At 39.9% G+C, this 16,182-nt stretch overlaps 1 protein-coding gene across 1 annotated transcript; it reads right to left on the minus strand.

The window, feature by feature from the left end:
- Positions 1-2,023: 2,023 nt before the first annotated feature.
- Positions 2,024-9,007, minus strand: LOC123966869 (peptidyl-prolyl cis-trans isomerase C). Its single transcript, XM_046042962.1, has 6 exons — positions 7,897-9,007; positions 6,959-7,072; positions 6,191-6,284; positions 5,756-5,823; positions 5,453-5,569; positions 2,024-4,867 (listed from the first exon to the last, which is right to left on the minus strand). Exons 1-6 carry the CDS (start codon positions 7,999-8,001, stop codon positions 4,739-4,741), a joined length of 627 nt encoding a protein of 208 aa, XP_045898918.1. The 5' UTR covers positions 8,002-9,007; the 3' UTR covers positions 2,024-4,738.
- Between the last annotated feature and the right edge of the window lie 7,175 nt (positions 9,008-16,182).

The following is a 16,182-nucleotide window of genomic DNA, read 5'->3' on the forward strand; positions in this document are numbered from 1 at the left end:
TATGTATTTTTACATTTGTGATGTGTAAAATCATATCCACAAAAATACTTCTACACACAAAACAGTTATTGCACATTTGCAGATTGCTTTCTGCCAATTTGTGCGTCATGTTACATTTGTAACTTCCTTTTTACACATTTGTGGAATTTTGTGTAAATGTGTACTGTGGAAAAATCTTCCATACTAGTGACTTATCTGAATGACAACAAGTATGGTGGAGGCCCATCTCCTGTTGTCTCCTCCATGTTCTTTAGACTGTGCTGGGAGACACAGCAAACATTCTTGCGACGGCACGTATGAATGAGAGGAGAGAGCAATGAGTGCACTGATTCACAATCACATATACTTTTTTTTTTGCAGTGTATTATATATACAGTACATAGATACAATTTTTTTAAATTTGCTAGGTCATGCAGTGTCCCACCATCATGATTCTAGATTACAGACAGTCTTGTCTATCCATATCCTAAAAGATATACTCCCTAGCATCAATATATTTTCACTTAATATGAAGGCTAATATAAAACGTATACAAGTAATATCAGGGCAAATGATGGCAGATCTGGATAGTCCTGACTGTCCTAACAAATCAACATATAGCATGTATGGCTACCTCTTACAATAGACTTCCCACAAATCTACTGTGCACATACTGTAGGACGGTAATGGCAAAAACCATGATTGTGCAAAAAAAGGTTGTAAAGCTACTCATTTGAAATTGTTATCATGTTTTAAAGTACTTATATGGATCCTACAAACTAACTGGTAGCAAAGAGATTTTGCCACCTTTGGTGGTACCAAATTCTGGCTTGGCCCGTGGACTAATCACCACCCTACTCTTTTCAACAGACACAGAAACATATATAAAGGAGAGCTGGTGAGTTTGGTGAGTTAAGCTGTATTAAAACACAGTACAGGTGATCACAGGGAGACTAGACCTCTCTGTCCCACTCATGATGTTGGCTGTGATGTTTTGTTTTTTGGCAATTGAAAGTAAAACAAAGAGAAAGAAATGTAATAGCATGAAAACATCTCCCACCCTCCCTCTCTCACCGTTTCTTTCTCTCTCTATCCCTCCCACTAACTAATTGTTTACAAGAAAAAATAGTTTTTCTTTATTGGCCTCCATGTTGACACAAAGTCAGTAAAAAAATTAAATGCATCATTCAATATTTAATTCTAATTCCATCGCAAATAAATACAGGCATAGTGACTTTCACTTTTGGAGACGCAAACTGCTCCAGGACACACATGTCAACCTAGCAGGTGTATAAAGACAGCAGAGCAGAGAAAAGAGCCGTCAGTGAGACGCACGGTCACAGAATGGCAGCAACTCGCGATGCATTCAGATCCGGTGGTCATTTCTGAACAAGTCATACCTCAATGACAAATTTAGAGAAAAGCTGGTAGATACTGTAGATGTGGATAACCAGGTTTACAGTAATAACTGTGACAGTGAAGCAGGTCAGTATTTTCATTGCTCATATGGGATGATTCTGCGAAACCACAGATTAGGCTATGTACAATTATGCTGTTTCAAAAAAATGTTTTATTTATTCCTGCATTATCCATGCATGACATACCACAGTATGGGGTTAACATTAAGCAACTAAAACACTTAGATGAGGATAGTGAAAGATTGTACTATGATTTAAAGAATGACACCCTTCTTCCTGCACTGGCACTGAACATTGGCATTATACCTTAAACATGTGTGGCAGAATCATCCAATAAGAAGGTTTTCCTATGAAGACCAGGAGGAGATGGCGAAAGGTAAAACTGAGATGTATTTATCCGTAATATCCTGATTAACATCAGGCTGATTCTAAAAGCAAGGAGTGAAGTCTATGTCGGGCTCCATTATTTACATCCTGCTTTTATTGGTTTATTGGCTCTGATATGACTACCTGAACGCCTGGTAAATACGGCACGGTAATGTGAAATTTGCTGTCGTAACAAGTTGATCACCTGAACGAGGCATTAATCAACAGAAAAACTAAAACAGGACAGACAGACACCAAGATTGTTCTGCAACAGTTGTTTATTGTAGAAAATTCTCCTGTTGGCACTCTTCTTCTGCTGTTATAAAGAAATAATGAAAATGGAACTTCTGATACGTTTGCTAAAGAGTTTTAAAATGCTGCATTAACGTCAGTGACATGAGGAATATCGGTCATTACTTTTCAGCATTATAATGCTACCATGAGAGTTTCGGGTTAACTGAACTCAGAAAAATGAAAAAAGATAAAAAAAACTTTTAACAGTCGGAATGAGTTCACTGACCTGGTGTCAGTCAGCAACAACACACCTCTAACACAAAGTACATTTAAGATCATTACACCAAAAGACAGAAACAGCATTAGTACAATATTTATACCCACTTCCACACTTTTTGAACATTTTCCTCCTGAGCAATTTCTGCTGTAGTTTTTGCAAAACATGATATGGTGCATAATGCCTTATGAGGAAGAGACACTTTATCTCCATTTAATCAAAACATGAAAAAGGATATCTTCATTTTCCTTGATGGAATGGAATGATAAAAATAAATAATAAGGTGCTTGCTACAGAGGTTGCAAGTAATTTTTGCATATGTTTGTTAACAGATATGACATGAAGTATTGATCAGATGCATAGAACGTGCAAGCTACTTTGGCAAATAGCAATGATTTGGCAATAAGAGATTAATGAGGAGCTACAAAGTTCTGTAAGTGCAAGTTTTCATGATACGTTTGAGTCACAGTTCATTATTTCGTTTTATACAGTTTGATAATGCTAACTGGCACCATCCACTAAATATGGAAGTATGCTAACGTATAAAAAACGTTAACATGAACCACAGTGAACCTGATCGATAATGAACACAACGAGGTCAAACTGACACCACTCCTCTCTGCTTACAATGTGTCAGAATGGGCTGAAAACCTCATATCTCCAGGTTTTGGTTTTTGTATTACATGCTCATCTATGAGAGGTCCTTTAAGACGGAGTATGTCATAAATAACCAGCACATAAATTCAAATGGATAAACAATCCACCTTGGAATAAAATAAATGCTGTACTTCCACAGCAACATGTTCTCACTCCCAAGTCGTCACATATGGACGCTTGGTCAAGACCCCTTGGAGTAGGTCTAATATAAATAACTCAAAAGTCCATGTAGGGAGCAGATCGGATTAGCTGGTCGGGTCAGACACCGGACTTTCACCCACATTGCATATTTATTATTGCTAACTTGACTGAGGAGCCCTGCATGTGCAAAAACAATGCTAAAGGGGTAACCACTGTGTTAAAGCGTTGCCAAGAGGTCTTGACATACAATATGTAACGAGTTGGGAGTGAGAATGTGTTTGCGAAACTTTGTCTTGTATGTGTATTGTTGTATTCAGTTATGTTTTTTTAAATGACAGGGTAAATCACCCTAAAATCACACCTTAAAGGGTAACTTTGGTATTTTTCTACCTAGGCCCAATTTTCACTGTGACTAATGTAGTAAAGGAACATTTTTAACTCGTGTTGATTCTTTCAGCGCTTGCAGTTGACCGGGATGCAACAGCCTGTGTGACAGTAATTTGTCTTGTCAGACGTCCTTTGTGCATTTCTTCCACTCTCCCCGTATGTTTTGCGGTGACAAGTGTTTGTCAATATACGATTTCCTTTTCCTTTTTCGACCACAATACTGCACGTTTTGCAAAACACTTTACCCCCGCTTTGGTAAAGAAGAAATTGCTGTTTTTGTCAATGGAGTCTGGTGGCTTTGAACACAGCGACTGTTTCTGGTTAAACAAAAGGATCTTACTCTGTAAAAAAAAAAAAAGGTAGGGTATCTATAGGGATCCTTTCCATAATGTCGTCAGACACTTATCAAGCTGAGCCTGTCAGTGGCAAAAACAAGCCCTTTGTGGACGTACTTTGACAGGAAGCAATTGCCCACAAGGATTACTTTGCAGCTGTATTTGAGTTGATAGATTTGGCACTTTGGCTGCTGTTTGTTCTGCTGATCAAAGGCTGCAGGTTTGCAATTGCGTGGAGTCGTTGTGTGTCTGTAGCCCGTGTGTACATGAGCGTGTTTTTGGGGGCAGGTGATGGGGGGGCACAAGAAAAATATTTGCACAAGGGCCAGTCATAATTATGTTACGCTGCTGGTTGCAGCCCTGTTTCACTGGTGCTGACTGAAGTGCACTCACTCAATACTGGACCAATTTTTCAAACTGTTGTTACCGTTAGTCACACAGAAAATGGGGTTCAGATTGTAAAAATATCATAAGTTGGTATCATAAGTTACCCTTTAAGGTTCACAAATCCTTTCAAACTATTTTAGGTCACAAAGTGAAGTTACACCACTGTCATAAATCTGGTTAAAAAATGTGGCCATTTTGGAGATATTAGGTTTTCAGCTGAGGATAGAGAAATATGACATGTTTGTGTATTCTTTTACAATTTTACTATTAATCCCAATCTGATCTCCACACCCAGTTTACCACAGATTGATTTGTATTCCCTGTTAGAAAGTTCATAAAAATCTTCCCTTCCTTCATTAGCAATTGTTAACATCACTGTTTGATATGTTCCTTAATACCTTAATGTTTCAGCCTTGGTATCAAAAGATTCAAACAATACCCTGCCCTTTAGTGTTAACATGTTAACATGAGTAATGTATGAAAATATGAATTTGGCAAAACTGCAAACTGGATTTCTGATTGATCAGCAGTAATAATCACAGAATGTCTTTTGTCATTTACCAGCCCTCCACCTCCACTACGAATGGCTCTTTCACGGGGATCCTGCCACTGTTGACGATCACACACTCGGTGTACGGGAGGTTCCTGTCATTAGTGTCCTGGAGCTCGATGGTGTGAACCACAGACTGCCAATGAAGACGGACAGAAGCAGGTTAGACACACTCAGAAGTATGAGGCTTTAACGGCACTCTTATGACTAAGATGAATGAGAGGTGTAGGGTTATATGGCAATAAACAAATGCAAAATTCATTAGCATAAACAAGGGACACTTAGGAGGGAGAACTAAAGTTGGACAGATTTCCGACTTGGAACTCTGACTTGAATGACCGTTGCACTATTCCTTGTCAATGGTTGTTTTTTTCCGAGTTCGAGTACAATGGGTTGCAGTATGCTTCCAGTGTGGGCGGAGCCTTTGAATCTAAACAAGCTGGCTCACCTGTCAACCTGGCAGAACAAGCAGGTTGATGCCATCTTCCTCTCAGTAGTTTGGATTATGTGAATTAACTGTAAGTTTTCTTTGTTTGAAGAATGACTTTATCTGTTAGGTAACTTTTTTCTTATGTCCTCAAACTCCAGATTCCACTTAAGATAAAAAGTATTCTACCAACAATCTACAATTTCAAATTTCTGTTAATGGGAATGTCACAACAAACTTTCAGGATATATTCTTCTTTGGAGAATTATGAAAAGTGTCTGATGGTCCACACACCATCCCGTCCAGGACTTTGCCAAAAACCACGTGTTTCCCGTCCAGCCACGGAGCTTTGGTAGCCAGGATGAAAAACTGCGACCCGTTGGTGTCCGGACCAGCATTCGCCATACTCACCTAATACATAAACACACGCAATTCTCCATTTCATCCATCGCATCATCATCATTTTGACAAGTTATATTGTTTCTCATTCTAGAATGAAAGTAGAAAAATGTCTGGTTCGGAGCAAATTGGCTAATTATTCTTTAATACTGAGGTCAGCTTCACGTCAGAAACAGAAATACAGACATGTGTGCTCACCCAGCCGGCTCCTAAGTGCTTCAGTTTGAAGTTTTCATCTGCAAAGGTTGTTCCATAGATGCTATGACCTGAATGGGAAAAAAATGAAATGTGTTCACTTTCAGATGGAGACAAATTTTGCATGAAAATCTAAAATCTGTTTTTAAAAAAAGCTTTTTTTAAGGACACTTTTTAATGAGCTCTTCGTCGCCTACTAACGTGCTTTGCAGCATTGTGTGTGAGGACTGAAACAGAGGGTGTGCATGTATTTGTAATTTGGTGAAAAAATACAAAGAGTGCAAAATTAGACAGCAGAGATGTGGATTACATTGCAGGATGAGTTTGTTGAGGCTTTTTTCTAACATGAACACTCATCTCAGTTTGAATTCCATGTTCAAGCCAACAGAAAATGAGTGTTTGATTTTTAAAAAAGTACACTTTGAGTCTCAGTCCCACCTCCAGTTCCATCTCCAGCTGTGAAGTCTCCTCCCTGGATCATGAAGTCCTTGATGACTCTGTGGAACCTTGTCCCTTTGTAGCCGTAACCTTTCTGCAGAGGCACAAGCCAAATGTAAGCCAACCCACTGTACATTCACGGTAACAGTGGATTATGAGCTCTGAGAGGATTAGGTGAACACTGCACAAAGTAGACTCAACAACAACAATGATTTTAAATGAAACAAAATCAAATACTTGCTTGATAAGACAAACTAGAGGTTTCAAGGCTTTTTGTGTGGAAACATCAAACATATAGAAAGAAAGAAGAATATTGAATACGTGCAATGCACAACCAAATATTAAACAATTCGATTAAATATAAAAAAGATATCCGCATTTAATTTCAAAATATCATATCCTATGTGTTCAATATTTTATTTATACAATGAGACCTAATCTGCAACATTGACTAGAGATGTGAGAGTGAAGCACTGTATGATTTACTGTTAAGTTTAGGGTCATTTGATAAAGTTTTCTATTAAAATACCAAATTCTTTTTAGGACAAAACTGTTATTTCACATAATATTGGCCGCATTAACAAATTTACCTGGACTTTGTGTATGTTTGTATTGTCTGATTGTACATGGAATAAATCAAATGATTTACATGGTACACAATTATGAAGATTAGATAGCTAAATGATACCATATGTGTTGATGACAGAGTTTCTGTGTGTGTGTGTGTGTGTGTGTGTGTGTGTGTGTGAGCATCGACCATTAGCAGACCTCTCCGGTTGCCAGGGCAACGATGTTGTTTACGGTGAGTGGGACGACCTCCCCAAAGAGGCCAATGACAATCCGCCCCACCTCGTGACCCGCCACTGTGATATCAAAAAACACCTGGACACACACACACACATACAGAGGCAGAGTGTCAATCAATCAGAGGTGTGAAGTGACAAGAAACATTTACATGAGTAATCTAAGAACAGTTTTTTACTTCCATATTTTCCATTTTTCTACTAAAATTATTGTAAAATAAAAAATGTTCTAGCTACTTCACTACATTTATTTGGACGTACTAGTTACTTTCCAGATTAAAACCAATGCTTCAAAATATAATCAATAAATAAATGATGAAACCAGACTTTACTGATCCCCAGGGACAAATTCAAGCTTCTACCTTTACTTGAGTAAAACGTCTGAGTACTTGAAATTACAATCTGACAAAAGTCAAGATTAAATTTGGCCGTAATAACTGGTGATTTTATATGTGATGCATTAAGATAATGTGAACATGAAACACGCAGAAATCTATATGGAGGCCAGCTCCTGTTTTGTGTGTGTCTGTGCGCGTGTGTGAATGGCCAGCAGGCGAACGCACTGCGCATTAAGTCTCATCTGAATGGACACGTGTCAGTGTGTGTGTGTGTGTGTGTGTATTATGGAACGATGTGTAAGTAGGCGATGAGACAATTGTGTGTTTCCGGTTCAGGCCTTTCCTGGCTGGGACCGGACACGTCGTCTCCGCATTGGTGTGTGTGTTTGTGTGTGTTTGTGTGTGTGTGTGCGTGCGCGCGCTCCTGCTGTCCTGCATGCCTCTTATTATCCACGCTCCGGCGCGCGCAGCAGCTCGCCATGAGAAGATGCCGATGGTGCACCGAGAGGAGAGAAGACGCAGTTAGGCATTAATGCAAATAAATGCGGCAAAAATCATCACCCACCTTCTCCGTGACTTTCGGTCCTGTCCGTGAAGCAGCACCGGACACCGACTGCAGACAGGCGGCAGAGAGGCAGAGCAGAACGGGCAGGATTGTCCGGAGCTCCATTTCTTTATCCCGGAGAGAGCGGCGGCAGGCCCCTGCTGGGAGTAACGGTGACGGGGGAGAAGAAGAAGAAATCACAGCGATCCACAGCTGGGAGGCTGGCCGGGGAACGGCGCTCCAAACGCGGCTACATCACCAGACCACTCCCCCCTGTGGGCTGAGCTTGGATCAAAGACCCGCCCACTGAGAAGCTCCGCGAAAGTGAGGAGAGAAGGAAGAGGGGATGGGAGAAGAAGATTATAAAATAGCCTAACAAAGAAAATATGTGAAGAGAAGCATCTAGAAGATTCAGTCGTTCATTTTTCTGCAGAATTAGTGTAATTAATGAGATTTTTTTAGGCCTACTGTAAATAATTATAATCTAAGGGGATCTGTCTTGCATCCAAGCAGTGAAAGTTGCCTAAAGATGAAACAGAAGTGTTTGGGACACAGAAACGTTTGGACTGAATGCATTGAAAACTATATATACTATAGTTTTATTTGGGTTAGACAGCTTCTGAGAACTGCTCATTTTTCCAAAGTAACCACTCTGAAACAAGACTCTAAAAGTCATAAGAAGAAAGAAAAACTCTACAAAAAACACAAAAATGCCCCCAAATTAAAACACTTTTAAGCCTGCAAAATATTTCACATTTTCATTCTGTTCACTACTGATACATTAAATCTGTGGTTCCCAACCTGTGGGTTGAGACCTTCCAAGGGGTCTCCTGATGAATATGATGGGCTCCTCGTGAGACTGAAGGACAAACGTTCCTGCTACACAACAAATTTCTCTCTAATCTCTCCGCTCAGTCAAACCTTCTCTGGATAAATAAAGGTTACCTGTCCTGTTTGTGTTGACCTTTAACACCCTGAGCTGGTACAAACAGTAACATCAGTGTGTTTGATCATTTGTAGTAACAAGAATGAATGTCACACCTGTCAGCCTGCACGCACCTGGAGGATCATACAAGTACTGTAGATCCTGACGGAGAGAATATAAACACAAAAACACAACATTCTGCTGTTGTTAATACCATAAAAATAAGTCAATCCTAAACTGGACAGGTTTTTTAAAAAGTGTTTAAATGTAGGTTATGCGGTTTTATAAACCAGCATATGCATGAGCATCAACAACAGCGCCCCCTGTCTGGCAGAGGAGCTAACACCTCTAAATACAGACGGATCAAATCATAATTTATTTAACTTTCATGGGTCACATGTAAAGGTGTGTTATTGTGTTAAATATTCTTTCTTTATAGACTAATTTTCTGTATTTTACATGAACAGATCTTAGAAAATGCCTTTTATTTAATGTCCCTTATGACAGCGGGAAGTCTCAATACTGTCACCTGGAAGGAGTCACAGATACTGCTACTACTACTAAAAACACATATCTGTGGGAAAACAAAAGAGAAATTGAATAATGTATTCAACAAATAATCACCTAGATAAGTGCATCCTAATTACAGTGATGCATTTGTAAAATTAAATTGATAAAATCAGTCAAAAAGAGACGAACAGTGTTGTTTCTGTCTATAGTTTCTCTCTCTGTTGCAGGGCCGTATGATACTGAGTCTAAAACCCACCGATTGATTATTTAGATTATTATATTTCCTAATCCAAGTTATATGCTCTCTATTTTCCCTATAGTCATATGCGTTTCTTTCCAGGAAAGTTCCTAGGAAATAATTAGGAAATGATGTAATTAAGTGTTGCCATTGTATTTCCAACATAAGTATTCTAGTACATAGAAGATCTTTCAGGTTGTAAAGTCATAAGGTTATATATATATAATATATATAAATAATATATGTGTAAAATGTAAAGTTACCAAATGCAGCCTCTGTCCTACAATCAAAACAGGAACAAATGATCCTGCAGCTCTGTGGATTTGTATTTTCTCTTCATGATTGACAAACACATGCATCTTCCAGCATGCAGAGATCAATAATCAGCTGCAGCAGTTAGTTTTTTTTTTAACAATAAACTGCTATACAGTGTACAATAATTGACTCCATACAGACGAGCACTACGGCTTTACAACACTTTTCTGCATTAAAAACACCTCAGCTCAGCTCGGCTTCAGCTGCAGGAAATAAAGCTGAAAAAGAGAATATAAGTCCCTGCTGAATACATGTCTATAGAGATGAATTATAATAGTCAGCCTGCCGTGACCTTAACACCACGGCCGACACACACACACACACAGAGTTATCGGTCTCCTGTCAAAGCAGCCCGTCCATTCGTCTTTTCTTCCCGCCATCTGCTGAATTAATTAAGCAGAAATGTAAACGTTTTAATTGAATGTCAAAGCAGGACCTTAACAACATACTCCTATGTAAATGAACATGACACCGCTTTAGACCTGTATATATACAAGAGGCTCTCACACCAAGGTTACAGGGTGATGTACGTGTGTGTGTGTGTGTGTGTGTGTGTGTGTGTGTGTGTGAATGAACAGGGGACATACAAACATTTTAATTGAATTACCATCAGTTGTTTGCTAACGAACCCTCATGGATTTAAACCAACACAGCCTCATTTATACCAGAGTGGAAATGAACCCCTTAAACCGTAAATTCTTCCTTAAATGCCCCGTCAGCTTAATGCCATTTAAACCACAAGAATGTTCAAATGTGCAGCTGTAGAGTTGGACCTCTATGATGATGTTTATTAAAGCATTAATGTATGTTCCTTCAACCTTTCATGATTCATTTTATCGGCCTGTTGTCTTGCACTGATGTAAACAAACCTGTAACAGCATCACAAAGCATTAATTGTTCAGATTAAACTGCCCAGAAACATTGTTGAAGTTTTTTGTGGGGTTATTTTATGCCTTAATAAGATCAACCATAGAGAGAAGACAGGAGAAGAGAGAGATTAGAGTTGACATGCAAAAAATGTCCCCAGCTGGACTCAAACCGAGGACGCTGCAGTTCATGATCAGACACAATGTTTACTGTATTGCCACTGGATGTAAATTCTGAGGCGTCCGTCTGTCTGCCACTGGCATCAAATGATGTGACACAGCCAGGGTGTGTAGCAGCGGTGCGACTCATGTTAACATGCTCACAATGACAATGCCAACATGCTGGTGTTTAGCCAGTATAATGTTTACCTTGTTCAACTTCTTAGTTTAGTATTTAAGCTTACTAACATTCGCTAATAAGCGCTAAACAAGTACAGCTGAGGCTGATGGGAATGTCATTAGTTTTGCAGGTATTTGATCATGAACCAAAGTATTGGACACAGTCAAATGTCAGTGGATCACGTTAGTAGGGTTCATCCTGAGGGGAACATCAGTGTCTGAACCAAAATTCAATGGCAATCCAGCCAACAGTTGTGGAAATATTTCACTTTGAACTAAAGTGATGGACAGACTAAAATATGTTTCCATTCTTAGAGCCAACGTGGCTAACAAGAAACAAACAAAATAGTTAGAAAACACAGTTTATTTTTCTTATTACATGTATCAATAATGACTCTATTTAGGGAACACTTCTCACCAAACGCCCTTGTCAATTTACTTTACCATTGTCTTTTATCTTTTAATAATCAGTAATTACTAAACTGGGATTTAACTTTGAACTGTGCCACGCAGCTGAGCTTAAATCTAAATCTGTATTCACTGAAGGGCTGTAATCTCAGTTTAGATTGTGTTGAATATGAAGCTCCTCTGAGTGGAAACAGCAGCTCTGCAGTGTTCTCACATGCAGGAATACACTGCTTTGCTAAATGAACTCTTGTTAATATTGTGTTTTTTCTTTTCCTGCAGCCGTCTAAATAATTAGCTTTTGTTGTAGAAAATGATGAATTTGGGCAGTTAATTTATTGATCGTCAAGCTCCTCCGATGTGCTTTGCTTTAGAAAGCCATTAATCAATGGATGAAAACACCTAATTCTCCTCCCGCTCTGCCCTTTCCTTTTTTCTTTTCTTTCTGTATGCTTTCTGTCTTGAGCAGAGGATCCCCAGCTACAATATGGTGAAGAACTGTAATTATTGACTAATGATGATGATGATGAAGAGGGAAAATGATGTAACTTTATGTAAGAAGTATGCCCATAAATAAATAAAAAAATCTGCTTTTACCAATTAATAAAAACAGCAGTAAACAGCTCCAATGTAACAGTTATTATGATAAAAAGCAAAGATTACAGCCTCAAAAGTGTGACATCAACTTTAACATAAAGCTGTTGATTTATGGGGAGTTCTCTGATACAACACAATCAGATCAGATCAGTTTAATTAAAGTTTATCTTCACATAAGAGTTCAGTTCATCAGTGTCTCGTTTTATTTCACTTCAACCAAATATCTGATTTTGCTGAGCATAGAAAACGTAAATTAATACGTTACTAAAAAGTCTCCCTGCTCAGCGCATGAAGGAAAATGATGGCGGTGTTACTGTTACTGTCCACAGCGAGACGCAGAGCTTCCTGTGTTTCCAGAGCTTAGGTGTTATGTGGATCAAAATAAACACATAAAACTTGTAATTATCACATAACATTTGACAGTCCTTCTGCTGTTTTCCCCCCACTAATTAAAAAAGAGGACGTTTAAATGTTTTATGATATCAAAACATTCATGTTAAGGACATTTAAAGATCAACGTGTTTCTGTCATCCATTTCTGGTGATGACAGAGTGATTATTTCCTGCTTCATGGCCTCTCAGTAATTATAATGTCAGGTCACGAGCAGGTTATAAATACTTTAAATAGACTAGCAATCCTTATTATAATTTGTCTATACTTAAGCTGTGTATCTTTGTTCTTGATCAACTAACAACAGGTTAGAAAGACTTGTAGTATTTCTAAATGCAGGTGCATGTGAGAGGGGCTCAGTATCTTTCAATGAAAAGGACAAATACCTTCTAATAATTGTGATTTTAAAGGGAAGTCATTCTCTAGACCGTCTGCAGGACTGAAACTTTACTTTAATGTACTGACTCAATGCAAGAGCAGTGTGTAGGAATGTCCTTTTATAGCCATGCTATCAGCATGACTCTTGGGATGGCAATGTCTGTCTCTTGGTGAGTTCACCACCTTGGTCCAGACTGAAGTGTTTTTTATTATGTCTAGGTCACAAAAACATTTACTTTATGATCACTTGAAACAAAACATGAGGTATATTTCCTCTCATTTCCTGTCCAGTCCTCCATGGATTTCTTATCATTTTGTGAAGCACTTTGTCTAAGTTTAAAGTCACAGGTGACACTGCCATGAGTGAGTTTTGGGTCAGGAAAAAAAAGGGAACTATAGTGTTTAAGTGGACTGAGCCTCTGTTTTGTCCACACAGTCATGGATCCCTCCTGCAATCACAATTTCCTATGAGAGTAGGTGTAAAACTTTACAGTACTTCAAAAATCTAAACAACTTAAACTTTAAAATAACATCAAACTAAGTTCTGGCCTTTTAGGTGAAAACAAATTAAAGCTTACATTTCCTACTGGAGGAGTTGGGATTTGAGCTCCCAACCCTGTGATTCCCTACTGGCTACCGTCGACCCTGGACTTGTGCTTCAGCCAATCAGGCGGCCTGTTGTTGCTCTGCATTCCTCTTTGCTGAAAAAGTCGCTTTAAGCCGACAAGAGTTCATTTACAGACGCTTATGTTTGTGTTTTTGTTCGTTATCAATCCACCAGAGGTCCCAAGGATGACAAATGGGGCCTGTCAGGGTGACGCCAGTCATAACAACACACACACACATTTAGGTTTTCAGGCATTTAGCTGATGTTCTTATCCACAGCAGCTTACAATGACTGATGAACGCACACGTATGATATGCTTCACATGCCTAGTGCTTGTGTGCGTATGTGTGTGCCTGTGAGCACACACATACGCAACGGCGCAACGGCTGGGAAAGCTCGGGGTCGTGGATAACAAGTCAGACCCTGAAACACAATGAGCTTGGCTGTAATCTGTCTTATCTGCACACGCGCACGCACACGCACACACACACACACACACGCACACACACACACACACACGCTGAATTAACATGAGAGGTTGATAAAGGAGCTGAGGTGAGCTGACAGCGGGATGACCACCTACAAGACGTATAATAATAATAATTAATTTTGTAATGATGATCTTAGTTACAACATTGACAATGGACCAAGACAGAGGAAATTGTTTGTAGTGGGAGACAACAAACACAGGATCTAGGATGGCTCACAACGCACAGAGAAAAAGACTAGTGTGTCAGATTTCTTGGCCTTTTCTTGCAGAGTCTGGCAACTTCTACGTGTTCAGTGAAGTTGACCAATAGGAGCACAAAGTGTAAACACAGCCGCAAGTTAAGATGTCGCTGCTGTCAGGTGGAACAGTGAAGTCAACTCCTGACACATTACCCATCACATCTGTACAAGATGATTGGTCGTGGTCTAAAATGTAGTCTGCCGTGTCTCTCAGCCAAGTCACAGCAAGAATTTATGACTCTGTTGTTTGACACTGAAGACGGCTGTTTACATCCCGTCTGCTACCAGCAGTTATTGTTGGATTCTTTTAAAGGAGCTGCAAGCGACATTCACTGCCTTTAAATGTCACACTAGAGCACCAGCATCTCAGACCAAAACAAATCTAGACTACAGCCCACCAGACTCCATTGAGAAAAACATTTTACCTCGCAGATCATAGTAAAACACATTTCATTCTCACTGGACAAAACCAAAATAAAACTCACCAAAACCATCTTTGTTAGTCTTTCCACTGTTCCAACAATCACCAACTCTGGTCTGGTTGAAATAAACCCTTAATTCATTGCGTTAGATGAGAAAAGAAACAACTGGGGTATCGCTGTCCTCAAAACCAACAGCTTCACAAGGAGGCGCTCACATGCACTAACATGCACGCATGGCCGGACCTGCTACCAAAACAAAGAGAAGCTTGGATGACATCGCAGAGAGAGGGAGTGTGACATCTTTCTGCTCAGGACGCCTTTACTCCCCTATATTTTCACATAGCATACAGTTTGCTGCCATATTAATGTTCAAAATCTCCATACAGAAACTTCAACTATTACCACCATCTCTCCCCTAACCGCATGCAAGAAGTTTTTGTGACCTAAACCTGAACAACCATAACCACAGAGGTGGCTGATCAGAAAACCTTCATAGAAGGACATACTGGAGAACTTGTTGCTAGCATCTTGTGTCAGTGTAGAGGCAGGAAAAAACTGACTTTCCTCATATGTGTTTAGTGTGTTGCATTAGCTTTGTTTACATGTGATGCAATTACTATAGTATGGAGAGACAGTGCTTCTGTCCTTTTGCATCGATCACTACAAGATAAAATACAAACATAATGATGACACAGTCACACACCGTCATTTACTACAAACCACACACAGTCCACTTCACATTCCAGTTAACCTTTAGATTTTCTGCTGTGGTAGATAGAGAGACAGAGATTTACTTGTCATAGTATGTTGATCTGTCTCTTTGTGTCATTGAATACAACTTAGATTGAAGTGAACTTAGCTGAATCTAGAGAAAAAGAAGAGACAGATGGAGTGACAAAAGTGAAACAGAAAAGCCAAGTGCTGAGAGAGAAAAGAGAGAAACAGAGAGTTTGAAGATGAGGATGGAGAAAAAGAGGAGGAGGAGAAAGTGTTAGAGTCAAGAGAAAGAGACTGAGCGAAATAATACGTGTGGATTAGAGGGTGAGAGAGAGACCATAGGAGATAAGGGAGAGAGGGGGAGGGGAGAGGTTAAGTGAATGGAAGGGGGTTGAGAGAGAGAGCGAGAGAGAGAGCGAGTCTCGCACAGCAGCCGCTCCGGTAGTTTTGGCTCCGGAGACGCGCAGGACGCAGCGAACTGTCCCGGCTCCCCTCGATGGTTCACCGCAGCCTGGAGGAGGGACAAACCTTCCACCGCTGTCCGGAAATCAGCGCCCAGGAGCCGCACACGCTCTGACAGCAGTAAGCTTTTTCTGCGCGTCTGCAACTTTCACATTAAAGAAAATACAACATCCCGGGAAACTCCGGGGAAACACAGCGGAGCGTCCCCTCGTCTCTCCCCGCCGACCACTGCCTCTGTTCGGCCACAGACAGCACGCCGGACCGCCGATCTGACTTGGACTTAACTGGACCATCTTTATTCTGATGAAACTTTTACTCACTGCCTGGTTTACACTGTAAACTAATCCAAAGTGTGTGCTCGCGGCTTGAGTGCTTTCATTTGGTGCGGGTTTTGCGCTTGGCGTGCG

The sequence above is a fragment of the Micropterus dolomieu genome, unplaced genomic scaffold (genome assembly GCF_021292245.1).
Source record: "Micropterus dolomieu isolate WLL.071019.BEF.003 ecotype Adirondacks unplaced genomic scaffold, ASM2129224v1 contig_14465, whole genome shotgun sequence".
Taxonomy (NCBI): Eukaryota; Metazoa; Chordata; class Actinopteri; order Centrarchiformes; family Centrarchidae; genus Micropterus; species Micropterus dolomieu.

What these genes read in the sequence shown, in the direction of transcription:
- LOC123966869 (XM_046042962.1), bottom strand. Translation starts at nt 8,001, where the DNA reads ATGGAGCTCCGGACAATCCTGCCCGTTCTGCTCTGCCTCTCTGCCGCC. An exon ending in GACCGAAAGTCACGGAGAAG is followed by an intron (nt 7,073 to 7,896) that starts GTGGGTGATGAT and finishes GTGTGTGTCCAG; the next exon opens with GTGTTTTTTGATATCACAGT. An exon ending in AGCTGGAGATGGAACTGGAG is followed by an intron (nt 5,824 to 6,190) that starts GTGGGACTGAGA and finishes TTTCCCATTCAG; the next exon opens with GTCATAGCATCTATGGAACA.